The following is a 23358-nucleotide window of genomic DNA, read 5'->3' as shown; positions in this document are numbered from 1 at the left end:
TTTTACAGTAGAGCACACCTCCAATACTCCACAGGTAGAGCTGGTGCATGCGTGTAGAGGAAAAGGATTGTCTTTATAAAGTGCTTGCCCTCAGGAGGATCGAGGAGGAGAGTCGATGACTCAATAGATCACAATGCTAGTGGCCCACTTGGAGTACAAACAGCTCTCTGTTTCCACGGTTACGGCATTGGCCGCTCACTTAGACTTCTATCTAGTCCTTAAATGATTGTTGAATCAAATCAGTCCGTGAAACATTAGCTGGGTATGTGCGTGTGTGCGCGTGTGTGTGTTTGTTCCCATGGTTGCTTAGTGGGTACATGTTGGTGCAAACAAGGTAACACAGGACCTAGAGGCATGCACTTCCTAAGAGCTACTTCTCATCTCTCATACACTTTCCTTTGGGGTTTGGAGCTTCAACCAGTCAAGCCACCTTTCTTACTCCTCCAGAACCTTCCTTTCCTCTATCTGTAGACACCAAGCTCTGCTCAAATACCATGACATGCATCCTTCTCCCACATCTTCGGGAGGTATCAGCATCGATCACAGTAATAGATAGAGTAGCTCTACTCTACTACGCTGACCCACTCAGCCTGGTCTGTGATCTCCTCACAAGGATGTATTCTCACAGTATTTGAACACATTGAACTCTACCCTCCTTCCCCCCCCCGTGTTCCCTTCCCCCCCGAGGGTTTAGCTCAAACAGCTTTGAGCTTCAGACACGCTTCATAGCGGCAGCCAGATTCACCCGCACTTTGCTCTATGTTACGTAACATTCAACTCCATTTGCTGGCATTTATGCTAATCGACTTTGTATATTATGACTTGTATTTGTTCGTACAACAGTAGAACACAACAAAGGTAGCATAATGTCCTGTCACATGGTGAACTGAGGCGAGGAAGACACGTAAGAGCACTGGGATGCTTCCCCTGCACCCATGTGCCTGTTTCTCCACTGACCAGGAGCAGTTATGGCTGCCTCTACAGTGGCCAAGCTGACTCTGGCCCTGGCCCTGGCCCTGGCCCCCCTCTGGCCCTGGCCCCCCTCTGGCCCTGGCCCTGGCCCTGGCCCTGGCCCTGGCCCTGGCCCTGGCCCTGGCCCTGGCCCTGGCCCTGGCCCTGGCCCTGGCCCTGGCCCTGGCCCTGGCCCTGGCCCTGGCCCTGGCCCTGGCCCTGGCCCTGGCCCTGGCCCTGGCCCTGGCCCTGGCCCTGGCCCTGGCCCTGGCCCTGGCCCTGGCCCTGGCCCTGGCCCTGGCCCTGGCCCTGGCCCTGGCCCTGGCCCTGGCCCTGGCCCTGGCCCTGGCCCTGGCCCTGGCCCTGGCCCTGGCCCTGGCCCTGGCCCTGGCCCTGGCCCTGGCCCTGGCCCTGGCCCTGGCCCTGGCCCTGGCCCTGGCCCTGGCCCTGGCCCTGGCCCTGGCCCTGGCCCTGGCCCTGGCCCTGGCCCTGGCCCTGGCCCTGGCCCTGGCCCTGGCCCTGGCCCTGGCCCTGGCCCTGGCCCTGGTCCTGGTCCTGGCCCCGGCCCCCCTCTGGCCCCCCTCTGGCCCTGGCTGGCAGCAGTAACAGACGGCTGCATGCACACCTCAGCTCTCTGATGCCCTTTAGCCCATGCATAAGCTAACATGCAGCTTCCCTATGTTCATAAAGTGAAGACCAATATTACAAACTCAAAAGACATTTAGCAATCACAATAATAAAAAGAGGTCATAACACTATCTCTGACATCATCAGGATCTCTGAGATGGTACAGGATAGCACTTTGTCATATGAGGACAATCTTTCTGATTGGCCCTCTTCCCACTTTATCCAATCAGAATTGTACATCCCTCTCACTTCTGCCATTAACACTCCGGTGCACTCCTCTCTCCTGCCGAGAATAAATCTATAAATAAATCTTGATGAAATGCAGACGAAAAATACCCTTTATTTCTCTCTCTTCCGCTCTTTCCCCTTGAACCTTGTCACTTAAACCTGCTTAGACCATCCACCATTCCCAGCATAGCCTGGTCAGTCATCCTACTGAGATGTCACTGTGTCACTCAATGCCTTCCATTCAAACTCCCTCACAGCCAGCTTCTATACTGTATGTGCCATTCATATCCACCATTTGTACATGCTGTGTATGTAATAGATTGTTGGTTCAGAAAAATGTGGTTCTTTTCTCGTCTTTTAAGTTATATCCTTTTTTTTCTCAGTGATTATGTTGAGGATGGCATTGGTCCTCTGACTAATATTTTCTTCCAAGTGTCTCTTTAAAGACAACATTATTATGCTAATGTGGTAATACAGTTTGTATTTAACATTTACTTTTACAATGTTAATAATATAAGTATATACATACACATATATACATATTGTATTCACACAAACTCACGTACTTATACAAAACTGGTTCTTGAGGTTAAAAAAAGGATGATGTCACACGTTGAGTCAGGAGACGTTTGCCATGGCTCTTTTGTTGCTTTATTTGGTTGTCTTTTGTATTCTTTATCATTTTGTTCAGTGTTTGAGATGTGAATAGTGTGCTCATTTCTCTCTCATGTACCCTGCTGGCCAGATTTAGTCATGCTAAAACCCAATCTGTTGTTGTTGTCATGCCAAACATGCACAGACACTCACTTAAATGTAGACATGTGCAAATCCTCACAGCTACCCATAATAAATCTCTCTCACACACAGACTCACACACACACACACACACACAGGCATGACAAGAGTAACAGAGTTGAGTTTAACAGAAGCTAGTTCTGGCTAGCAGGCTACGTCTCATGGACTGATGCTAACATTCTCTCCCATTGCTCTCTCTCTCTCTCTCTCTGCTCACCTTGCATGCTCCGCCCTGCTGCTCTGATCTGATTGGTCTAGAACTGACTGTGCGCCCAGGAGGGCGGGACGACTGTGTAAGTGCGCATGGAGCTCATCTCATCTCACTCCGCTCCCTAGACTTAGTCATGTCTGTACACCCTGCTTAGCACCCATGTCCATCACACTCAGCAAATACAAATGATGCAATTGAATAAAACCTGCACATATGTTATCTTGACGTACGCATGCATGTTAACACAAAGTGTGTTGGTACTTACTAAGCTCTACTAAAAAAAAAAGTTCTACTGTCCCACCTCCTCCCCCTCCTCCCACACCCTCCGCCTATATCCACGACAACCTCTCACTTGCTTCTCCATTTGACCTCCACCTCACAGCCCATAGGCCAAAACGGACTACTGTAGATGTTTGCACCTGTCACTGTTAACGGTCAATCAGACGTAGAAGGAAAAACAAACAAGGCGTCCTCTTGTTGCGGTGATAGGCAGGTGCAAACTCTAAGTGACTAGGCACTCGATGCTGCCAGACTCAGAGGAGTTGTCTCTTCGGACACTTCAGGGGAACAACACTGTTCACCTTTTGCAGTGCTCAGACTGATTTAAGAGTCGTAACAGACATTGTTTGTTTTCACTTTGACCTCACTAGTTCCTTCTCAGTAACCATCCATTCCATTACCCTGGTAGAATGATAGAGATGTCACCCTTACTCTTTGCATGCACAATTCAATTGTTTGGCTTAGAAAACAGTGTTGAATAACTGGGAGTGTGTGTGTGTGTGTGTGTGTGTGTGTGTGTGTGTGCGTGTATGTGTGTGTGTGTGTGTGTGTGTGTGTAAGGTAAAGAAAGAGCCAGAATGAGCCACCAAAACAACTTGAATCATGATGCAATGTACATTGATTGAGAAGTCAGAGTCATTACTTTATGGTAGTATTACAGGGAAAGTGGAGATTGGGAAAGTGGGACTCCTTTGCTGATGAACTGGACCAAGTTTCTAACTCTCCAGAGAGGTTAGAGATAGAGATCCCCCAAATCAGACCACCCATGCCAAGACTAAACGTCAGCCATGCACTGATGAAAACTTTTATCAGGTTCTGCTAACGTGATTTAAAAGTGAGGCTGTGAGAGAGTTAGACAGAGAGAGACAATTCCCAGGGTTATAAATGTCCCTTGAGATGGGAACAATACTGTACTCCGTTCAAACATTGTCTTTCGAAACAAAATGAGGCTGTTTCTCTTGGTGATGCTGTGAGATGTACTGTACGCTGCACTGACTAACGGTCACTAACCCCAGCCTAAACGTCTTGGTTTGTTTGGTGTGAGGGGTTCCAAAAGAACATCGTCCTTCAGTGTCAGAACAAATCCATATTATTCTAATGTTTTTTTTAAATTCCCTTACGTCTCCTTCCCTTGATATCCTGGTTTCTCTGTCTTTCTGTCCCTTTCTCTCCTCCAGACTTTTCAGCAGTCTAGGAGAGCTGCACAACATTTCCCAGAGAAGCTACGGCACCACATACACCATCCGCCCAGGCAGCCGCTACCCGGTAACACGACGCACACCAAGCCCGGGCGCAGGCTCCCCGGACCGAGGGGACCCGCTCGGGCGACTCACTGGCTTCGGCCTTCCCACTTCCCCCACCACGCCTCCCCACACCATCCTCAAGTCCTCCAGCCTCAGCCTGCCCCATGAGCCTAAGGAGGTCCGCTTTGTGATGCGGAGCTCCAGTGCCCGCTCCCGCTCCCCATCTCCATCCCCCTCTCACTCCCCCGGGCTGGGTTCTCCTCTCCTGGCTCTCAGGCCCTTCCACCAGAAGCCCCTCCACCTGTGGAACAAGTATGACGTGGGGGACTGGCTGGAGAGCATTAACCTGGGGGAGCACAGAGCAGGCTTCCAGGAACACGAGATCGAGGGCTCCCATCTCCCGGCTCTGACCAAGGATGATTTTGCAGAGCTAGGCGTGACGCGTGTTGGACACCGCATGAACATCGAACGAGCGCTCAAACAGCTGCTGGAGAGCTGACCCCTGCCTTGAGACAGAGGAAGAGAGGGAGAGGAGATATGAGATCAAGGGGACAGAGAGAATTGGGGAGAAATAAGAAAAGAGAGAGACAGCCCTCCCCGTTTACTCTGGCTATATGTGTAGGTCCTATCAATTCATGTTTAATTAATTTGATTGTATTTGGATACAGTTATTGTTTTAAAAGAATACCCTGCGCTCAATACTCAATTATGGTCATTTACTGGACATGTTACCCACTTGTCTGCTGCCCCCATCATTGCCTGCAGCCAATCAGATTCAGTCAGATCAGACCTCAGACCACAGACTACTGGGTCGTTCCACGAGTTCCAACTGGAACCAATTTGATTTGTATTTATTTGTGAAAGGTCAAGTGGATGCCCTGGGACCCTGGTAGCCTGTATACCTACCTCTCTACCTCTGTTTCTCCCACTCTCTCCCTCCTGTGCTCGGGGCTTCTAACGGCTTTCATCGTTTGAATAAATCAGAAGGTTCCAAACGGAAAGTTCAGTTGCCTTTCAACATATTTCTACTGAGATCAGCAGTGGCGAACACAGGACTATGGACACAGTAGTGACACTGCTCTGAAAAAGGCGTGTCCTCTCTCTGCCTGCTCTTATCTTTCAGCTGTTTGAGCCCAGAAGTGGAGCTCCGCCAAGGAGCCCATAGGAGAAGCCCTTCCCTCCCCAGGACCCTCTCACGGACTGACTGTGCTAACCATTATATTTGGAGAATGTTTAACCAACACTAGTGGCTTTTTTCATAATCAAACAATTTGCTTTGGGTTTCCAAAGGGAATATTATAGATATAAATGATTATGTACTTACATAGCTTTGAGAAGAAAAGACTGAACGTTGCAAGAAGAAATGTAATAAATGCAACTGTACCTGTCTGCTACTTAAAGATGAAGACAGAGAAAACACTTTCAATTTATTCCGACAAGAATTAAGTCATTTCTACCAGTTATATACATATATATTTGAAAGGAAAAGGTATATATATATATATGAAAATGACATTTTGTCATAAGTATACAACTTTACTAAAACACTATTGATGGTATTATATATAAAATCCAGTGTTGAACCTTCCTTATATGGTCACCCTTTCCCGAACAGTAGCATGAGAGTTTGCATCATGTTTTGGAAAGATAGTTTGTTTTGGAATTAGTTTTCTTACGGTCTTCCGTCACTTGCAAGGGCATCCCATAATGTGAGCACGTGACCTAATTTGACTCCCATCCCTGTAGCCTTGGCTACAGATCATTGTCTCTCTAATTGCCCCAACTGCTGGACCTCCACCATATTGTGTTCACCTGTCCTGTTTCAGAGCCAGTCACAGACTGAAATTAGTGAATTTCACAACCTAAATCTCCCCCCTCCCCCAACAAAATGACCCACTGGATAACCAGTTCTCTCACTCCCAGCATAGCTAGAGTCCTTTTAACAAACACTGGCTCTCTGTTGTCCACCTGGCTCAGGAGATGGGATGTCATCTGAGAGGTCTCAACCATATGATCTACAATTGTATTCCCATTGGCTGCCCTTGGTGACAGTCTGAGACAGTGGGGGTTGTTCATGCACCTTTAGGCCAATACTCACCTACAGGTCTTTTGGCCTTTCTCTGAGAGAACACCAGTTGATCCCTCAACCAGAGAGCAGCACCTTCTCACCAGGTCAGTCACTTATGGCTAGGAGCCAGGCATCTGCCCCAGTTCTGTATTGGACTGTCTTGGTAGTAGTGGTGGAGGGTTGATTCTGGTGTGGAGGCAGAAAGAATAGCCCTCATTGGCTCACTGTGACCACCTGACCTTGCTCCAGTGTTCTGCCCCAGGGCTCATTTGGGCTTTGGTTTGTTTTATTCTTGTTTTTGTTTGGACGTTTGTTGATGTGTTCCTCTTCTACACCGTGGGTAGATTTTGTAGCTTGTGGAACATAATATGTATCAAATTTCTTTTCACTCACGTGATGTTTGGAGTGAAAGTTAAGAGAAAAAAACACAGATATTCAATCTGCTAAAAAGTACTTACACTTGTAAATATGAACAAACTACAAATATTAGCTTTTTATATTAATCACAAGCAATGTATATATGATAGATTTCATATAAATTTTTGAAAAACAAAAAATATATAGATCTATATATGAATGTTTGGCATATATGCATAGTTAACCACCTGTGAGAAAGGTGGGAAGATTTTATTCTTTCTATGAACTCTTGAACTTTTGAACTCTGAACTATGAACTAGGGGAAGATTTGCACAAAACAAGGTGCTAGCATTAAAGCCACCCATTGTCCTAGCACATCTGGACATAACTCTAACCATCAAATCATCCCTCTCCACCATACATGTATGTGTGCATGTAAACATTTGTGTGTATGAGTGTGTATGTGTGTGTGCTGACTTGTGATAACATTTGTGTGTTGTGTGTTTATATCTGAAGGAGTGTTCATAAAGGTATGGATTTGAGGAGCTAGTCAGCTGTAGCCTTACCGTAATACCATCAGAAATACCTGGTATGGTTTGTCTATCATAGCCAACCGCATTTACTAAATCTAACACACTCACACAGGCGCTCATAGACACAAACATGCCCCAGCTCTCACAATGTACTACCCTATATTGTCTTAGGAGTTTTGTCATATACAGGAATTAGGAAAGTGTGTGTTTGCGAGTGCGTTTGCGAGTGTGTGTTTTATTAAAACAGAGGAGAAGAGAATGATTTGGTGACAGGTGAATGAATTGAATGTGTTATTATTTCACATTTTGCCCCTGCTTGGTTGCCGGCGTTGTTTCTGGCTGGACTTAAGTGGTGGGCTTGCGTGACCTCCAGACACGCCCCATCACCTGATGCAGCGATGCGCTCCCCTCCTCATGCTATCTGGCTGTACTCCTTTTTCCTTTTTCAGACTTTCAATTTCTGAGTTTTAGATATGCTCTGTGAGGTGATTTAAAGAGGAAGAAAAACTAAGGAAAAAAACGTGCCAAAAAATAAGAACTTTTAACTGTATATTTTATTTATCTTTGCTTTAGGACTACCTTAGTTACAATGTTCTTGAGCTGTTACTCAATAATATGGTGCCATCTCCTGGAAATCTTGAGAACTACAGACATTCGTTTAGATCCTCCACTGTATGTACAGCACCTTTTTGAGGTGGGAATACAGTCATTTTTATGTTTTGTAAAGGAATAATAAATATATATATATATAGATAGATATAACCAGATAAATCCTGATTTTAAGAGCTTTGCATTAACATTTCTATTTATAAACAAGGTATTTGCTTGGTTTCACTGTGTTGAAGGTTGTTATGAAGCTTGACTAATTGCTCCCGAAAGATGTTGATTCGGAAATACACACACAAACACACACATACAGACACACACACACACACACACACACACACACACACACACACACACACACACAGAGAGACACACACACACTCAAATAGATATCCAGTTGAATCCCTTTTGTGAGTTTGCCACAGTTTCATATGCAAACAACACTGTAGAACGGAGAAGTGAAACAAGAAACATCAATCACATCGTTGAGTTTTGCTGTAGGGTGAACCTAATCTTCTTTTCTAATCAACAAAGCACAATCTAGATGGTGAGAGGGTGTGGTGTATCCTTTGTTTTTGGTTTTGATCCACTGGGATCTGGTGACCCTCTGGATCTAGTGATCGTATCATGTTGAAGGGGGTTTTACTTTCAATGTCAATTTTCTCCTTGTTTGCACTGTGAAGTTTAATATGGTGGGTCTATCACTGTGATGGCAAATCCTAGTCCTGCAGGAGTCCTCTTTCCCTCCTCAGCCACTAGCTCTGGTGGGCCGAAACAACGGCAATAGTTAAAGATTGACATGTTTGTGTGAACCTCCACGCACATGCTATCACTAACCCTAATCCTACATTGAGAGGCCAGTGTTAAATGCAAAGGGGAGGGTTGGGATCAGAAAAGATCAGTGGACAGCACTGGACAAGAAATAAAACAACAGGGTTTGAAAAACGAATTAACATTGGGGATTATGCTACCGTGTTTTAAAGGCCCCTGCCATAAAGTGTCGGCCTATTTCCTTTCAGCCCACTGGTTGTGTCCATTCGAAGACAGAAAGGGGGAGGGAAGGAGGGATACGGCGAGGCCACAGGTGTCATTGTGATAGCTCCACCACAGAGATCTATGTTTGTTATCTTATGTAATAAATTTATAATTAAAAACATGACATCATGTGTCAGTCAGTCATTGGTCTGATCACTGAGGTGTCTTACACTAAACAGTAGTTCAACCACACAATCATGCAGTTAACAGGGTTCCTGCAGGTTTCAGTAAGTCAAATTTAAGACCTTTTTAAGACATTTTAAGACCATAAAGATAGAAATTTAAGACCTACACAACGCATTACCAAAACAAGATTCAAATCAAAAAACATTTTATTTCAATGAATTCAGTCATTGAAGTACTAAGGGTGGGGGAAAAATAGATTCACATATGAATCGCGATTCAGTCTTCTAGCAATTCACATCGATTGACAATTTATTTTTATGTAAGGATATTTTGTATCACAATTTGATAAAAAATCAGTAGCAGAAACAAAACAAAGGTTGTCCTTTGGCAGATGGTAGTATCATAAGGAGAATTACTCCGTCTTGTAGAAAGTAATTCTGAAGGAACCTTCTGTGGCTCAGTGGGTAAGCGTGTATTATTGTATCTACTGTAAAACACAGTACCCCTGTTTCAAATCTTGCTCAAACCACTTGGTAATTCATTTAACTGATATCAGTTAAGTAATATAGGTATATGTTATTTATTATTTGAATTTTTGTACACAGTAAAACATGATACACATATACAGTGTAACTGTCTTTATGAGATCATCATTTTGATGGGTGACTTTGTTTGACGTGTGTAGGCAGTTCATTAAAAGAATAAAATGTGTAAACAACACATGCTGGAGCTGCCAGTATTGCCAGATAACTTCAGACAGAACTTTAATGAACATGAAAAGTCAAACTTCCTTATATCCAACCAAGCAGCAGAGGGTAATGAGCAGCGCCAATAGACGGATCCCGCGTGCTCGCTCGCTCTCTCTCTCCCATTTTCTCTCTTTTTCTGACTCTCTCTCTCATGAAAGTCTTCTGGATTTTTTTCACCAAGCTAGCTTTACGAAGTTACCACAGTCAGACACACTCAAAATATACTGACACAACCTCTAAGACAATCACATGGTTACATGGTACCTTTACTGTTTAATTAAAATACACTACACGACAAAGCTCTGGGTTTACAGTGCAGGGCGTAGAGCAACCATAGCAGCCAGTACATGTTCCCTAACTGTCACTGCACACAGAGGACAACCCACAGTGCAAAAAGCCGATGAGATCCAAAGGAGGAGCAAAGAGACAGTTCACATTCACAGGTTCACTTTGCTCTCAGGCACACGCCTTATGAGTGTGTGGGCATTACGCTTTACAATAAAAACAGAATCATTCTAATGTCCTCTTAAATAAAGTACCTAGTTCACACGCGGAAGAAAACAGTCAAGTGTTTATACGGAACATCGAGGCCTGAACCCACACCATGGACTCGTCTCCCTCACACCAGCCCTCCTGGGTGGATGGGGTGGAAGGAGAGAAGATGGTAATGGGGCCAGGTCAGTGGGGAGGGAGGACTATGCTGCAGGGAAGCTGAATGCAGCCCAGGGTGAGGCAGGCCCTGGATTACATCAGCACAAGACTATTATTAGACAGGCAGCTCAGTGCGTGTTTAAACAGCCTGTACTAAACCCTGCTCACTGTGAGTGACAGGTTGGACCCACCACCATTAAGTCAAAAAGGACATATGCGAAGAATAAGGTGTTGACAACATAAAAAATAAAAGATAAGTTCATAATTTAGGAATGACTTCAGAACGTTTGGTTCATAGTGTCCCAGAGAACCAGGGCATGGGGCTCCACAGGCTGCACCACTGGAACAAAATGTCCACAGCCTCAGCTTGACGACGGCTCACTGGGGCTGGTACCCACAGTACCAGCCCCAGTGAGACATGGGAAGGATGTGTCTTTAAGGTGAAGATCTGTTGCTTTGAAACGGTGGGACTTGGTGTCACACAGACTCGGGGCTCTCTGTGTTCAGGCCTTCTTCCGCGGCCTCGGAAGTCTTCTCCTTCTTCGGCTCGAGCTCAAAGTTCTGCAAGTTGGGAAATATGAAGAAGATTGGATTCACACGTTGGCCTTTTAAAACCTTCTGCTGTACTTTGACTGCTGAATGGCAAAGGATGCACAGCATTCACAATAGTAGAATAGTGTATACATTTGACAGCATGTGGTACAAATGTATATAACACTTGTCTAAACCTCTGCTACTACTATAAAAGACAAGGAGGGGTCAGAACTTTTCAGAGGTCATTCAGTAAATACACTTTTTTTGTGTGCTTGCACTAATACCCTTGGGATTTTTGCTTGGAAACAGAACCCTTGCTGTGTAGGAAATCAAATGACCTTGTAAATACTTAGAAAGAAGGACACTGTACCTCTAGTTCCCTCATAACTTCATCCATGAAGTCTCGAGAGTTCTGCTTGTACTGCAGTGCCATCTTGATGGTTTCTCGGAACATCTGAGAAACAAATCACAGTTGTTAGTCACCTGACCTATGTGTGATTTTATGTGAGGTAGGCGCCGAGTGTGCATTCGGGGTGTATCGTCACCCTCACCTTCACTACATTAGTCCCATCAGCAGCAGACACAAAGTAGTGAGAAAGTCCCTGCTTCTTGGCAAAGTTAAAGCTCCTTTGGGTCACCTTCACATCGGCTGCAACAAAAAGAGACACTGCAAATGCATGTCGATTCGTGGTGCGCCGATGGCTCACCAGTTAATCTTGCGTCCAGTGCACTCTGTACACAATGAAACGGGGGGGAGGGGGGGGGAGGGGTCCTTCTTTAGAGGTTATGACCTAATGACTCACCATCTATTTTGTTGGCTACCACCACACAGGGGATCTCTGGTCTGTACTCTCTCAGTTCTTTGTACCAAGTACTCAGATTCTTATACGTGATTTTTCTCTGGACGTCGAACACCTGGGACACACCACCCAACAGTCATCAGCCGGTCAACGTGGTACCTGAGGACTTCAGGTGGGCAGTTTTGATATGAAAACACACTTACCATGATGCATGCGTGTGCTTTATGATAGTAGGACGGGTGCATGCTCTGGAACCTCTCCTGACCTGCAGTGTCCCAGAAATCTGGACACACACACACACACGAGAGCATGAACACACGCCCGACACCTCAATGTGTCATCCTGCATGCGGTTACCAAGGAGAACAACTCTCTGGATTACAGTAACAGTTTACCAGTTACCACAGTAGTTGTTTATGAGTTGTTGAACATACACAGACACCTTTTATGACAGTGTAGACAGTTAGACACTGCGAAAGGAAATGTCAAATCATAATACTTACCCACTAATATAGTTTTCCCATCAATAGTGGTGGTGTACTTGTACAGAGTTAGGGCATAGGTTGACAGCTGGTGTGGACGACTGGAAAATGTGTTAGGGAATACAATAATACACCCCAGGTTTTAATTTAGTAGTTTAAAAACGAGTCAAATGGCAACCCTTCAAAGATGGGAGCACAGGAATAAACTAAATTGTATGCTATATTGATTAAATTAACAAGGTTATATGCACCTTAATAAACGCCATCACATTTGATCTGAGACACAGACGTTGCCGTTTCCCAGCTACCCCATGTAGACAGGCAAGTTTTATCGCGTACACTGTATCAGCACCAACATGAAAAGGATACTATCCATCCATGAGAAATCTCTCCATCAACCTACAAGACAAGACCGACAAAATCTGATTAAAATGTAATAATTTTAGAACAAAGTAGGCTTAACTACACGTTATTTCGGCCACTACACGGCACTGTGCAATCATCTGTTAATACACTGTTGATTCAAATTATGTTCTCTTACGGTTAATGGCCAGTGTGCTGTGTTGGCTGCTAAACTCACTCCTGTGTACTGCGATTGTGCACCGTGACTTACTTGGATTTACCAACTGCACTGTCTCCAAGGCAGATGATCTTGAGTTGTTCGTCCGCATCGTACTTCTCTTGATCCAATTCAGAGATGCCAGTGGCGTCTCCCGCCATTCTTTCAAGCAGATGTTCTGTCCGTAGCCGTCCTTTATCTTCCCTTGGTTCGTTTAAACCAGTGGTTAGTCAAGATAGCTAACTAACTTGCTAGAATAGAAAATAGCTAGTTAGACAGCTATGTACGATTGCTAGCTAACGTTAACTAGCTACTCACTTGAGAGATTAGCTCGCAAACTAGCAAGCTTTAGGGCACCTAATTTGACAATATACCGAAGTAACTACGACATGTACAAACACTAAATTTAGGAAATGTCAACGATGCCTAGATTACTACGTGTGGAATATATTAACATTTGCTGGACGTCGTTGGACTTGCGATAGCAACATGTTTTGTGAACAGCAGCTGCCTAGTTCCTACGCAACGAATAGACGCTTTAAAGGCCCCCTATTCGCAAGTCTGTCTTTTAAATTGCCTGTTGAAATGCATTTTTCTACTTTTAATACTTTAAACCTACAACAGACAGAAAGATGATTCGCCATTAGAAAACTACTTTATTTATTGCTTACAATGTTACAACTTAGTGAACATTGGTCATAATTTTCTTGTGCGAAAGACACCAGGGATCAGCGATTTACCCACGTATTTGGTATTGTGAAGTCACCATGGTTTTAATACTGTCAGTGGCAACGTTGCTGTAGCTAACAACGAATCATTATTTGTGTTGGTTCTTTTTTTGCATAACAGATAATTAACCACAATCTAATAATTAATATCAATAGACAAGGTCCACAGATTTTCAATCATAAAATCAAAAGTAGCATTGACATAAAATCATGAGTACTTGGCACACAACTCTTCAACACTACAATTTTTCACTCTTAATATAGACATTTGTATATGATAGCTGGATTATCAGAATAAATCTACATTTTTCAGTGCCGAGGATTGTTAGTCCTGCAGTGTTTATTTATAGGTAAAAGGAACATGGCATAGGTGTAGGGAACATGGCAAAGGGATATGAAGAGATACTTATTCAGCAACATCCACAATAAGTGGTGCAATAAACTCAGAGTGGCGGATTCCAAAAGAGAAGCTTGGAGGCTTGACCCTTGTGAAGGTCACCTGCAAATGGAAAATAGACAGCTAGTACCCAGAAGTTCACAGGGAAGTTAGTTAGAAATCTGGTTAGGCGGTAACTTGCCTGCTCAGGATGGTGGGCCCCAGGGCCTGGTTTCCTGGTGGTATCTCCAGGCATGCTGTTACGGCCCGTCATGCTGTAATGGGCAGGCTTGTGCTTGTAGGTGCAGGGGTCCACCACTCTATAAGTCCCTGGGCCAGGAGTCTACAAGACACACAACATCAATTTGACATCAGTTCCGGTCAGTAAACAACCGCCCAGGAGGCTATAGCTTCGTTTTTTTGGGATGGATCAAACTAACCTTCTGCAGGTCCTCATGGAAGCTGCCAATCTTGCTGCGTCCGCGGAGGGAGAAGTTTGGAGCTGAGGTTTTGTTCACAGTATTTGGCCCGAGCACAGAGGGCAGCATGTAGGCAGCAGGTCCTGAGAGAAGAGAAGACTGTTCTTCACACTTCATACGTTTATATTGAATGGCCAATTATTACAGTAGCATCCTGTCCAAAATATAACCTCGAATTGGAACAGTGATAGGGGGGCAGGAAGTTACCTGGTGTCTGGTCATTAAGGAATCCTTTGCTCCTGGCAGAAAGGGAGAAGGCAGGAGCAGAGTAGTAGGCTGACTTTCCTGCCCTCTCTGGGGAGTAACGCCCTAAAACATAGAACAGGAAAAGAGTGTGTGTGTGCTGTGTGTGGTGTGTGTATGTGTGTGTGTGGAGTTGGACGTGTGCATCGCTGTGTTATTGACCTGGCCCAGGGGTCTGGAATAGCATGATGTCCTTGGGCCGGCTGTAGAGGGAGTAAGCGGGAGTCCCATCTCGACCCACCCTGGTGATATTGGAAGGGACCAGATATCCTGGGCCAGGGGAGCAGTCCGAAGAGAACTGGCGGTGGCGCGTCCCAAAGCTAAATGCAGCCCCTTTCAGCTTCCTGGGGTCATGAAAGTTCATACCTGTCAGCACATATAGAGAGGAGAGTCATATGATGAGTTCGAGAATAGCGAATAGATGTTGCTTTTCTCAGAAGACAAGGCTGATAAAAGGGTTGGATAAATTGTACCTGTGGCCCCTGGAAGAGCATATTTGGGTCCAGGGCTGCTGTAAAAAGCAGCTATGGGGCCTCGCGGCTTGTGCGGTCTCCAGGACCCAACCCAAACATCCCTACCTGTCATGATTAGTCTAAAGGAAAGCACAATAAAAGATAATTTCCTAAATGAACTCATTTATTAGCAATAAAGTAGCAGTCAACTTGTAGTTATACAAAATGACATATAAGCTCAGAATAAAACAGAACCAAGTATGTATAGACAGACCCTTCTTCCGAGTTGAACAGTCAGTCAAATGTCTTTGATTCTATGAATGTCTTTTAGCAACATTTAGCGCAACATTTAGCGCAATTATGACGTCGAGCGTCAAGTCACAATCTACAGCTGAACTTAAGTTGCGCCAAAGTCTTTAGCAACAGCAGGCAGGCTGGTAAATGAGCTTGTGTGGAAAATATCCACCAATACCTCAAACTAGACCAGTTTGGTACCTATTGCTGAACATTAAAATCAATATTAGCCTACTAAAACAATAACGCAGCAATCCAGCGTATCACACATTTATAGAATCACACTTGAAATCGTTCCAACAGCGTTTTTTAAACTGTCTGTTTTGTAATCAAATCAATGTAGTAAGCATTGATTTATTTAGCCCCAAATGAGATCAATCGATTCTATAAATAAGTAACAAATCAGAGTCCGTATTGATGTCTGAAGTTTAACGCATTAGCCTACTTTTTGCTACATAGGCCTAGCCAATCTAGAGCTGAGACTTGAATATTACTACCAACCCAATAAAAAATACAGTCTGCAATTCCATATACGGCACCTACCCCATTACCGCCATCTAAAATCCATACCTAAGTGATTTGAAGTAGTCTTCACCCTTCAGTAGAAAAAGCCGCTCCCCGGAACACCACACGTGCACAGAGACCAAACACAAGACTGTTTAAAACTTGGTTGTGCTCTTGCTCACTATGACGACGTTTCCATAGAGATGACACTTTGGTAGGCATGCAAAAGCATTTAAAAGATAGAATAGTAGTTGACTATTAACACGATGGGAAAAACCTGTTTGTATGCTTGCCACACATTTGTATTATACTGGGATATGAAAGCCCAGGGAGTCATAATGAAACCAGTGGCGAAAATCTGCTGTCAATTTTTGGGGGGGACAGTTAGGCTATGTTACATTTTCTCAAGAGCAATCCCTGTGGGGGACACCGAAATTACTGCTGTAACACATTCTAATATGTTTGTAATATGTAAATACTATTATTGAAATGTACTTTTGTTTACAGTGATTTATTGGGGGGGACAAATCATATTTTTCCATATGCCCCCCCCCCCGGGATTTCCCCCTATGAATGAAACAAAAACCTCCATGAACCGTGTTAAAGGTAAAAATGTATTTAATACAAAGATTTTGGAATCATTCAACATCAGGACATATGAGGTAGGCTACAAAGAAAAAAAATGACTTCAGTTATCATAGAAAATACGAATGAACACACTTCTGCCTATTTATAAATAGTGCTTGTGCATCTATTATGCGTGTCCTTATTATGAATTCTAAGCATATCCTTATTGTAATTTCTAAGCCATGCCTAGTCTCTTGTCATGTTTTCCAAATTAAATTGCGATGCACACTGAAAGCAGGCCAGTCAAATTAAGCATTAACCATGCCTGATGCAGGTGTTGACAATTATTTCTTCACTGTGCTTGATGATGGTTGTTGCAAGCTTGTGTCAGAGAGTTGTTGCTGTGCAGCGTTTCTCTGATATTACACTTGAAGATTTTCATCAGGGCTGTGTGGCTCTCTAACTCCTCTTGAGGGCGCTGTTGGACCAAGAAAAATTCTTCACATTAGGGCCCGGCAGCCCGCAACATGCATCCAACCTCACACACACGTGTCTTTATGAGAATAAATGAACCAGTCAGGTTAAGGGACAATGACAGTCTCACAGCGTACAAGTCATCAACACACACATGCTGAGCACTAACCCTGATAAGTGCCCGCATCAGGCGTCGCAGCACAGCATCCTCTCTATGTGGACACAGACTGGTCACCTGACCCACGCACCCCAACAGACAGGAGATGGTGTGCTGTTGGGGCTGGCGAAAAATAAACACACCGATCGTATGAGAAAAAGAGAAACAACACAGAGTCAATCCTTGGGCTACAACTGGAGCCGATGGAGTTCCAGTACATTTGAGTACATGTCCAAGACGAATGTGGCTAGCTAGTTACCTTGAGCAGCACATGAAGGTTGGTACATTGGACTCCCGATGACAACAAACCAATGTCCTCTGCACTCAGAACAGGATCCTAGCGGAGAACAGACCCGAGGACAGATGGACAGATTGTGAGAGATCGAGAGGAGGAACACTTGGTTGCCGTGTAGACCACAGCCTCAATCTCATCCACTGTTGAGGAGTATGACTCAGATTTGAGTCCTGACCTTGGGATCGTGTTCAGAGCCCACTGACCTTGAGTTTCTCCAGCCAGGCCCACAGTAGACAGCTAAGGACATGGGGATCCGACTCTGTCACCAGTAGGGCCCATCCACACTCACTGCTGTTCAGCTCCTCCTATTGACAGTGGTTAAATATGTCAAGGTTCTCTGGAGATGGTTGTGGATCGAAACGTGTGTCTTGAATGTGTTATTGAAGTACACTGGGGTTCTACTTCTTGGTGTGTTTCTATGGGCAACCACCTGTATCAGAGCTGCCCTCTGTAACACCATCTCCCCTGGAGTGTTCTGTTCCGCCATTGCGTTGGCAACAGCACGAGCCACTGAAGCCTGTCCTGACTTGCGTTGAGTCCTGCGTAACTGGGTGGGACACAAGCGTCAGCTAGGACCATGTACACACAAACACTTATCAGTCAACACTGTTTACACAGGACGCATGTGCATGATTTGTCTTTGACATTGTTGCAAGTTTACCTCAATGTTGGAGCTGAATTTAGGAAGAGCCGTTGTCTTCTTGGCGGCACACTTAGACTTCTTGGCATGGTCATTGTTGTTTGCCCGACTACCGGCAGTGGGATGAAGTTTTTGTGCGTGCTCTGTGTTGTCACAGTGACCAACAGATGGTGTGGCTGGGTCAGGGCTGACAGGCTTCAGATCTGGTTTGATCTGATCGAGTCCATACCAAACTCTCCCAGTCCCTGACAGGGGTTCATAGTAAGAGCCCAGCTCCAGATCCTAATGAAAATACAACCACAGTGAGGATAGAATCCCAGAGCAACCACTCTTCATGAGCACCGTCAACCTCACCATTGGGCCCAAGCCTTGCCAGCATCCCAGGGTTATAGTGTGACGTACAAGCGTCCTAAATCCAGTCTCACCTGTCTGACGGTGATCTTGCTGAGGTCAGAGTCGCTGTAGCTGCGCTTGTTCAGCAGCACCTCTCTCTTCCTCTCCAGGAAGCCCTGGGGCTCGTCCCAGGAGGACACGGAGGTGAGGTGAGAGCCCAGCCAAGAGGCCCGCTGGACCTCCCTCAGCAGGGGCAGATACTGCTTGGCCACCAGGGTCTCCCTCACAGCCCAGCCCAGGGCCCGCACTGTGGCCTTCCTGTCCAGCTCGGCGTGCACCTCAGCTTGGGCAGGGAAGCCAAGGGCCAGGCAGGACAGCCGCAGGCACAGCAGGTACACCACCTGTATGCAGAAGTCAGCAGGAGATATGGAAGGACGTATCAGTTGAAAACGGGTTGCTCGATTGTTTGTGTTGGAAGATAGACAGTATTTGCACCAAGCGTGCAGCTGAAGCCATGACCTTGGGTATGTGTCTGAGGGTGCGGGCCTCCTGGCCATGCAGCAGGAGGGCCTGACGGTGCAGGTGGAGCTGCAGGGTGAAGTGGGCCCCGTGGCGCAGGCTGAGGTCCGGGTACTGGGCCAGCTGGGTGCCCAGCAGGCGGGCAAATTCAAACACCAGGCTGATCTGGGCACGGGTTTGGATGGAGCGAGGCCGTTTGATCCGGACATACTGGACGGCTTCGCTGGGGCTAATGCGCAGGGTGTAGACCAGGTAACAGGCTATCAGAACTCCTGTCAATCACAGGGTACGTCTTAGCAACTCAACTGGATTCACACATTCGCTCCACTTCAATCATTTGAAACAGACACAACTCCACGTGCACATCTACACACAAGCCCACACACATGTCTACATATCTACCTGTCCTTCCCAAGCCTGCATGGCAGTGAACAGCTACTTTTCCCTCCTTCACAGCAAACGCCAGCACCTTCACTCCATCCATCATACCAACCAGAGATGACACACTGAAGTCTGGCATGCCAAAGTTAAAAAAGAAAACTTAAGACAGACAGACACACACACACACACACACACATGCACAGACAGTTAGTACGCATGTGTTGGCATCCAGCACGTAATGCAATGATTCAAAATAACAAGACTGAAATTAGAAATCTGGTTTCACACATCCAACATAATACACAAGCTTAGAACGTGATTGTAGTGTAAACTGGGGATGTACAGTTGTGTGCGGTATACAGGTTCTTACTGTCATTCTCCATGAAGGTCTGTGGAGAGTAGGTGAAGCCACTTTCAGGATCCAGGGGAGGGCCGCAGAAAGCATGCTCCCCTGGAAGCTGCATGTTGATGATGGACTTGATGTTTAACCTGGAAGATCAGGGTCACTTTGGACAGATTCACAGAGAGATACCAGCATACACAAACACAGCTTTGAAGCAAGTATGGGCTTACCCTTTGAACTGTTCTATGATGTTGTATTTGTCGATAAGGTAAGTGGAAGGGCGTGCCATGGCTACAATGTCATCAGTTACCCTGAGAGCAGAACAAAATATTGTCAATAGTTGGAGGTCTTATTTACTGCAATAACACAGAGCTCTTTCTCGGTCTCTCTGACTCTTTTTCTCTTCTCCCCGCCACCCTCTCCCTCTCTCTCTCTCTCTCTCTCTCTCTCTGTCTGTCTCTCTCTCTCTCTCTCTCTCTCTCTCTCTCTCTCTCTCTCTCTCTCCCTTGTTCTCTCTCACCAGGAGGAGAAAAGGCCCTGGATGACCTGCTGACTGGGCCTCCAGCATGCTGGTCCTTCATAGCGGCAGTCCCGCCCTCCACAGGCCAGCATACAGATGATCTTGTGTGGGATAGCCTTCACCAGGTTCTCCCTGGCCTGGGAATATGAGGGCTGTGGAATTGGCACAGGCAGGGTCATTCTGGGAGTTGTGGTTCCTAAAAGCGTGCTCTGTCTGACAGCCCTGTTGGCTTTATGTGTGTCGTGTACTGCAGCGGTGAAGTGGAGTGGAACAGCCGACAGGAGTCTGAATAATCTGCTGTTGGATTTTAATCCTGCGAGGCCTCGTGGCAGTCTCACACAACCCTCTTTTACACATCAAGTCTGTTTGTCGGAGAAGACTCTTGAGGTTGAATAGCTGGAAAAAAAAATACAAAATTGTGCATCATTGCAGTACGGAAAGGTGCAAAGGATTCTCAGATACATGTGGATAGTGTCAAGTTAAAGAGACAACTGTAACGTTAATTACTCTGAGAATGGACACTTCCAACTCAAGAAAGGATCAATTCAGTGTATGCAAAAAATACATTTAGCATTTGTAGCTTAGCATTTGTCAACCCAGTCTACTACCACTTCCAACTGTGCACATTTAAGATGAACGTTGATGTTATTTGAAGGTACCATGGATGAACAAATACATCTGTAAACCTCATCTCTTGTGGCTCACCTTTCAGGCAATATCTTGGAGAGAGAGAGTTGATCCATGGCAGACAATATCCATACAGAGAGGAAAACATGTCTACAGAGCCGAGGGAGACACTTCTATGTGCTTACCTAGCAAGCCACACACACACACACACACACATACACATATACACACCCCTGTGTGCTGACCCAGCTTCTCTAAGCCTTATTAGCTGTCATAATTACATTAGAAGAGACATTCATAAACGATAGTAAGCTGTTTTACATAACACCTATACATTTGGCCATGCCAGTCCTATAGGGTCCCTAAACACCATCTGGAACCTGCAGTGATACATACTTTTACCATGTTTTAAATGTCTTGTCACAAACAATATTTGCCAATGGAGATTTGTGTGTTGCGAAACCTACCTATTTTAACAGCAGGACCTTCTATTGTCCACGTCTAGCCATTTTACCGATAGTTACTGGGGAATGTATGGAAACAATCACTTTAACAGGAATGCTAATGGTTAACCAGCCACTCACTCCAGTCACTCAATATCCAACACAGAAGCAGAAAGAAAGTCAGAGGACTTCTGGGATGGGTTCCTGCAATGACATTTAATATCCACCAGGTAGAAGCAAATACAAGGACAGCAACAGTGATCCAGAAAAAACATAGTACAATGAGCAAAACATACAGAACACATAAATATGCATTAAACCCCCCTACATATAATAATATTGATTGAGGGATGATCCATATTGTGTGGGGCTATTGATATAAAAAAGTAAATATCGGCAGTTTCTGCACATACTACACTGCAGCACTTTCTGGCTTTGCAGAGATTCTGTCTTCATAGGCCATCTGTCACTACTCCAATGTCCTGTCCTCCGGCCAAATTCAATAGGAACCTTCCAACATCCTGTTTCTAAATCCTCCCATCTCCCATCCCTGCATTTAGGACACTCAGACCATTTTTTCTCCACATGTAATCACACATCATTGAGCATGACCATCAAAACCAAAATCCATATGTTCCTCATAGACAGACAAATCATCTCTGCAATTAGTCACATAAAGCGACAAGCAAGCCCCATGGACTACAGTGGAAACGTTACTCTCTAAAACAGACCATCAAATAACACTGAAAATAGCATTTGTGTGGACTGGATTACTTTGACAAATGAACAGTTGTTTCCACTGATGGTTTAACTTGTTACAAATGAAACCCCATCCTGAATTCAAAACAATAACAGCATACCATGAGGATTCTGGTGATACATGTGCACAGCTCCGTGACATACATGGAAGATGCAGTTATTCCAACCTTCTCTCCTTCTCATTAGCCAATCTTGGACATTTCAACCGGTAAAGATCATTGTAGTTAGACATATAGAAGCATGTTTGAACCTTAAAATAAATAAACTGTGTACATCCATATTTGGATTTGACAACAATTGTCTTGTGGATTAGAATTCTTATTGACTATATTCACTGACTCTAGCAGACAAGATGCTTCAGAAGAGTGGTTGTATACAGTGTCTGCATTGCACCATGTCATGATCCAAAATATTGTCTATCCTAAACACCTAGCGGGACATAGTCTAAAAAAGTCTGTTGCACATCCTGGATTAATTGCCCCAGAACTCCCCTCCCCGAGGTGTGGCGTTCCAGACGTCTCTGACCTCCTGACCCCCACATCCTGCTCAGCTCAGCAGGCCTCAGACGCCTCCCTCAGCCACACCTCCAGTCATAAACTTCAGGTCTTCCCTGTCCCCCTCCTCTTCTTCCAGGCTCCTCCTCTGCTTGTCTTGGTGCATCTGTGCTTTTACCGTCTCCCCTTGACCACTCAGCACAAACATTCGCTTACATAACATCTTTTTTTATTAAAAGGAAATCTTTTAAAACTCGCCTACTTTATTTCTCTTGATTTTGGACCTTCCAGAACATGCTTCAAGTTACAACCTGTTCAGATCCACCACTTAAACTAGTGAAAGGTTTCCTCCTCTTCATAGTTAGAGAGTATTAACAGCTCTGGCCTTAGTGCAAGCGGCCTTGAGGCTCTATAACAAGCTGTGAAGCTTCAGTCCAAGGCCATTAGAAGGGTTATGATGTTCTCTAATGCAGGGAACTGGGGTCTGGGCCTGTGTTCCACCACACTGCACCGGCCAAAAAGGAAATCCCTCGGTCAATGGCCATACAGAGCATTATCACATTAAAACCTGGGATGAAACAGCCAAACACACAACTTTACACACAACCATGCAAGAGTACACCACATCCATATTCATACTGTACACATACACACTCAAATCAGACTCTGAAAACCTCATGCAGCCTTCACACAGTCAAACACAGCCCATATGCAAACATGCACTTCAAGTGGAACTAACTTCATGAAATATCCAAGCAAAGACAAACAGTGCAGGAGGCTGGATTGACAGTCTTATACATTAATTGGGAGTCCTTAGAGATCAATAATGTAATAAACTAGATTGACAATGAAATTCCTTTTAGAGCCATTGACTTTTTATAATCCACTTCATAACA

The 23358-nt window shown here is 45.0% G+C and overlaps 4 protein-coding genes across 6 annotated transcripts in view; 1 reads left to right on the top strand and 3 right to left on the bottom strand.

Moving 5' to 3' along the window:
* shank3a (SH3 and multiple ankyrin repeat domains 3a) overlaps window positions 1–9058 on the top strand; it is a 130914-nt gene extending 121856 nt beyond the window's left edge. Inside the window, exon 26 of the mRNA XM_084671743.1 lies at window positions 4270–9058. Coding sequence (XP_084527869.1) covers window positions 4270–4834 — 565 coding nt within the window. The 3' untranslated portion in view covers window positions 4835–9058. The remainder of the gene's footprint in view (window positions 1–4269) is intronic.
* A 741-nt stretch (window positions 9059–9799) lies between these two features.
* rabl2 (RAB, member of RAS oncogene family-like 2) lies at window positions 9800–13359 on the bottom strand. The gene is made up of 9 exons (XM_084672307.1): window positions 13153–13359; window positions 12889–13038; window positions 12645–12674; window positions 12297–12376; window positions 11998–12077; window positions 11798–11909; window positions 11546–11643; window positions 11365–11448; window positions 9800–11021 (listed from the first exon to the last, which is right to left on the bottom strand). Exons 2-9 carry the CDS (start codon window positions 12993–12995, stop codon window positions 10938–10940), a joined length of 675 nt encoding a protein of 224 aa, XP_084528433.1. The 5' UTR covers window positions 12996–13038; window positions 13153–13359; the 3' UTR covers window positions 9800–10937.
* A 127-nt stretch (window positions 13360–13486) lies between these two features.
* On the bottom strand, window positions 13487–16125 carry cimap1b (ciliary microtubule associated protein 1B). 3 transcript variants are annotated; one of them, XM_084672372.1, is made up of 7 exons: window positions 15950–16102; window positions 15134–15252; window positions 14823–15026; window positions 14625–14726; window positions 14379–14500; window positions 14141–14281; window positions 13487–14061 (listed from the first exon to the last, which is right to left on the bottom strand). In XM_084672372.1, exons 1-7 carry the CDS (start codon window positions 15961–15963, stop codon window positions 13969–13971), a joined length of 795 nt encoding a protein of 264 aa, XP_084528498.1. In that variant the 5' UTR covers window positions 15964–16102; the 3' UTR covers window positions 13487–13968. The 3 variants fall into 3 exon arrangements, with proteins under 3 accessions (XP_084528498.1, XP_084528500.1, XP_084528499.1); XM_084672374.1 differs by lacking the exon at window positions 15950–16102 and adding an exon at window positions 15387–15407; XM_084672373.1 differs by having other exon boundaries at window positions 13489–14061; window positions 15977–16125.
* A 515-nt stretch (window positions 16126–16640) lies between these two features.
* On the bottom strand, window positions 16641–20318 carry LOC146258939 (protein tyrosine phosphatase domain-containing protein 1). The gene is made up of 12 exons (XM_084672875.1): window positions 20140–20318; window positions 19850–19930; window positions 19647–19765; window positions 19298–19435; window positions 18896–19167; window positions 18469–18777; window positions 18065–18325; window positions 17834–17950; window positions 17607–17708; window positions 17368–17445; window positions 17121–17231; window positions 16641–16955 (listed from the first exon to the last, which is right to left on the bottom strand). The coding sequence occupies exons 1-12, from the start codon at window positions 20316–20318 to the stop codon at window positions 16830–16832; spliced, it is 1893 nt and encodes a 630-aa protein (XP_084529001.1). The 3' UTR covers window positions 16641–16829.
* Window positions 20319–23358: the final 3040 nt, after the last annotated feature.

This window comes from Hypomesus nipponensis, chromosome 14 (assembly GCF_054491055.1).
Source record: "Hypomesus nipponensis isolate SF chromosome 14, ASM5449105v1, whole genome shotgun sequence".
In the NCBI taxonomy this organism is placed as follows: Eukaryota; Metazoa; Chordata; class Actinopteri; order Osmeriformes; family Osmeridae; genus Hypomesus; species Hypomesus nipponensis.
Note: the sequence above shows the minus strand (reverse complement) of the source record. Positions and strands in the feature narration are given on the sequence as shown.

Bases quoted from the DNA above. Each gene is read 5' to 3' on its own strand.
- cimap1b (XM_084672372.1), bottom strand. The intron at 15,027-15,133 runs GTACAATTTATC...ATGTGCTGACAG, and splicing joins TGCTCTTCCAGGGGCCACAG to GTATGAACTTTCATGACCCC. The intron at 14,501-14,624 runs GTAACTTCCTGC...CTCTTCTCTCAG, and splicing joins CCTTAATGACCAGACACCAG to GACCTGCTGCCTACATGCTG.
- LOC146258939 (XM_084672875.1), bottom strand. From the start codon at position 20,318: ATGACCCTGCCTGTGCCAATTCCACAGCCCTCATATTCCCAGGCCAGG. The intron at 19,766-19,849 runs GTAAGCCCATAC...CTGATCTTCCAG, and splicing joins ATCATAGAACAGTTCAAAGG to GTTAAACATCAAGTCCATCA. The intron at 17,446-17,606 runs GTCAGTGGGCTC...GTTCTCCGCTAG, and splicing joins CCTGGCTGGAGAAACTCAAG to GATCCTGTTCTGAGTGCAGA.
- rabl2 (XM_084672307.1), bottom strand. From the start codon at position 12,995: ATGGCGGGAGACGCCACTGGCATCTCTGAATTGGATCAAGAGAAGTAC. The intron at 12,377-12,644 runs GTATCCTTTTCA...CACATTTTCCAG, and splicing joins AGATTTCTCATGGATGGATA to TCGTCCACACCAGCTGTCAA. The intron at 11,910-11,997 runs GTAAGTGTGTTT...GGTGTGTCCCAG, and splicing joins AAGCACACGCATGCATCATG to GTGTTCGACGTCCAGAGAAA.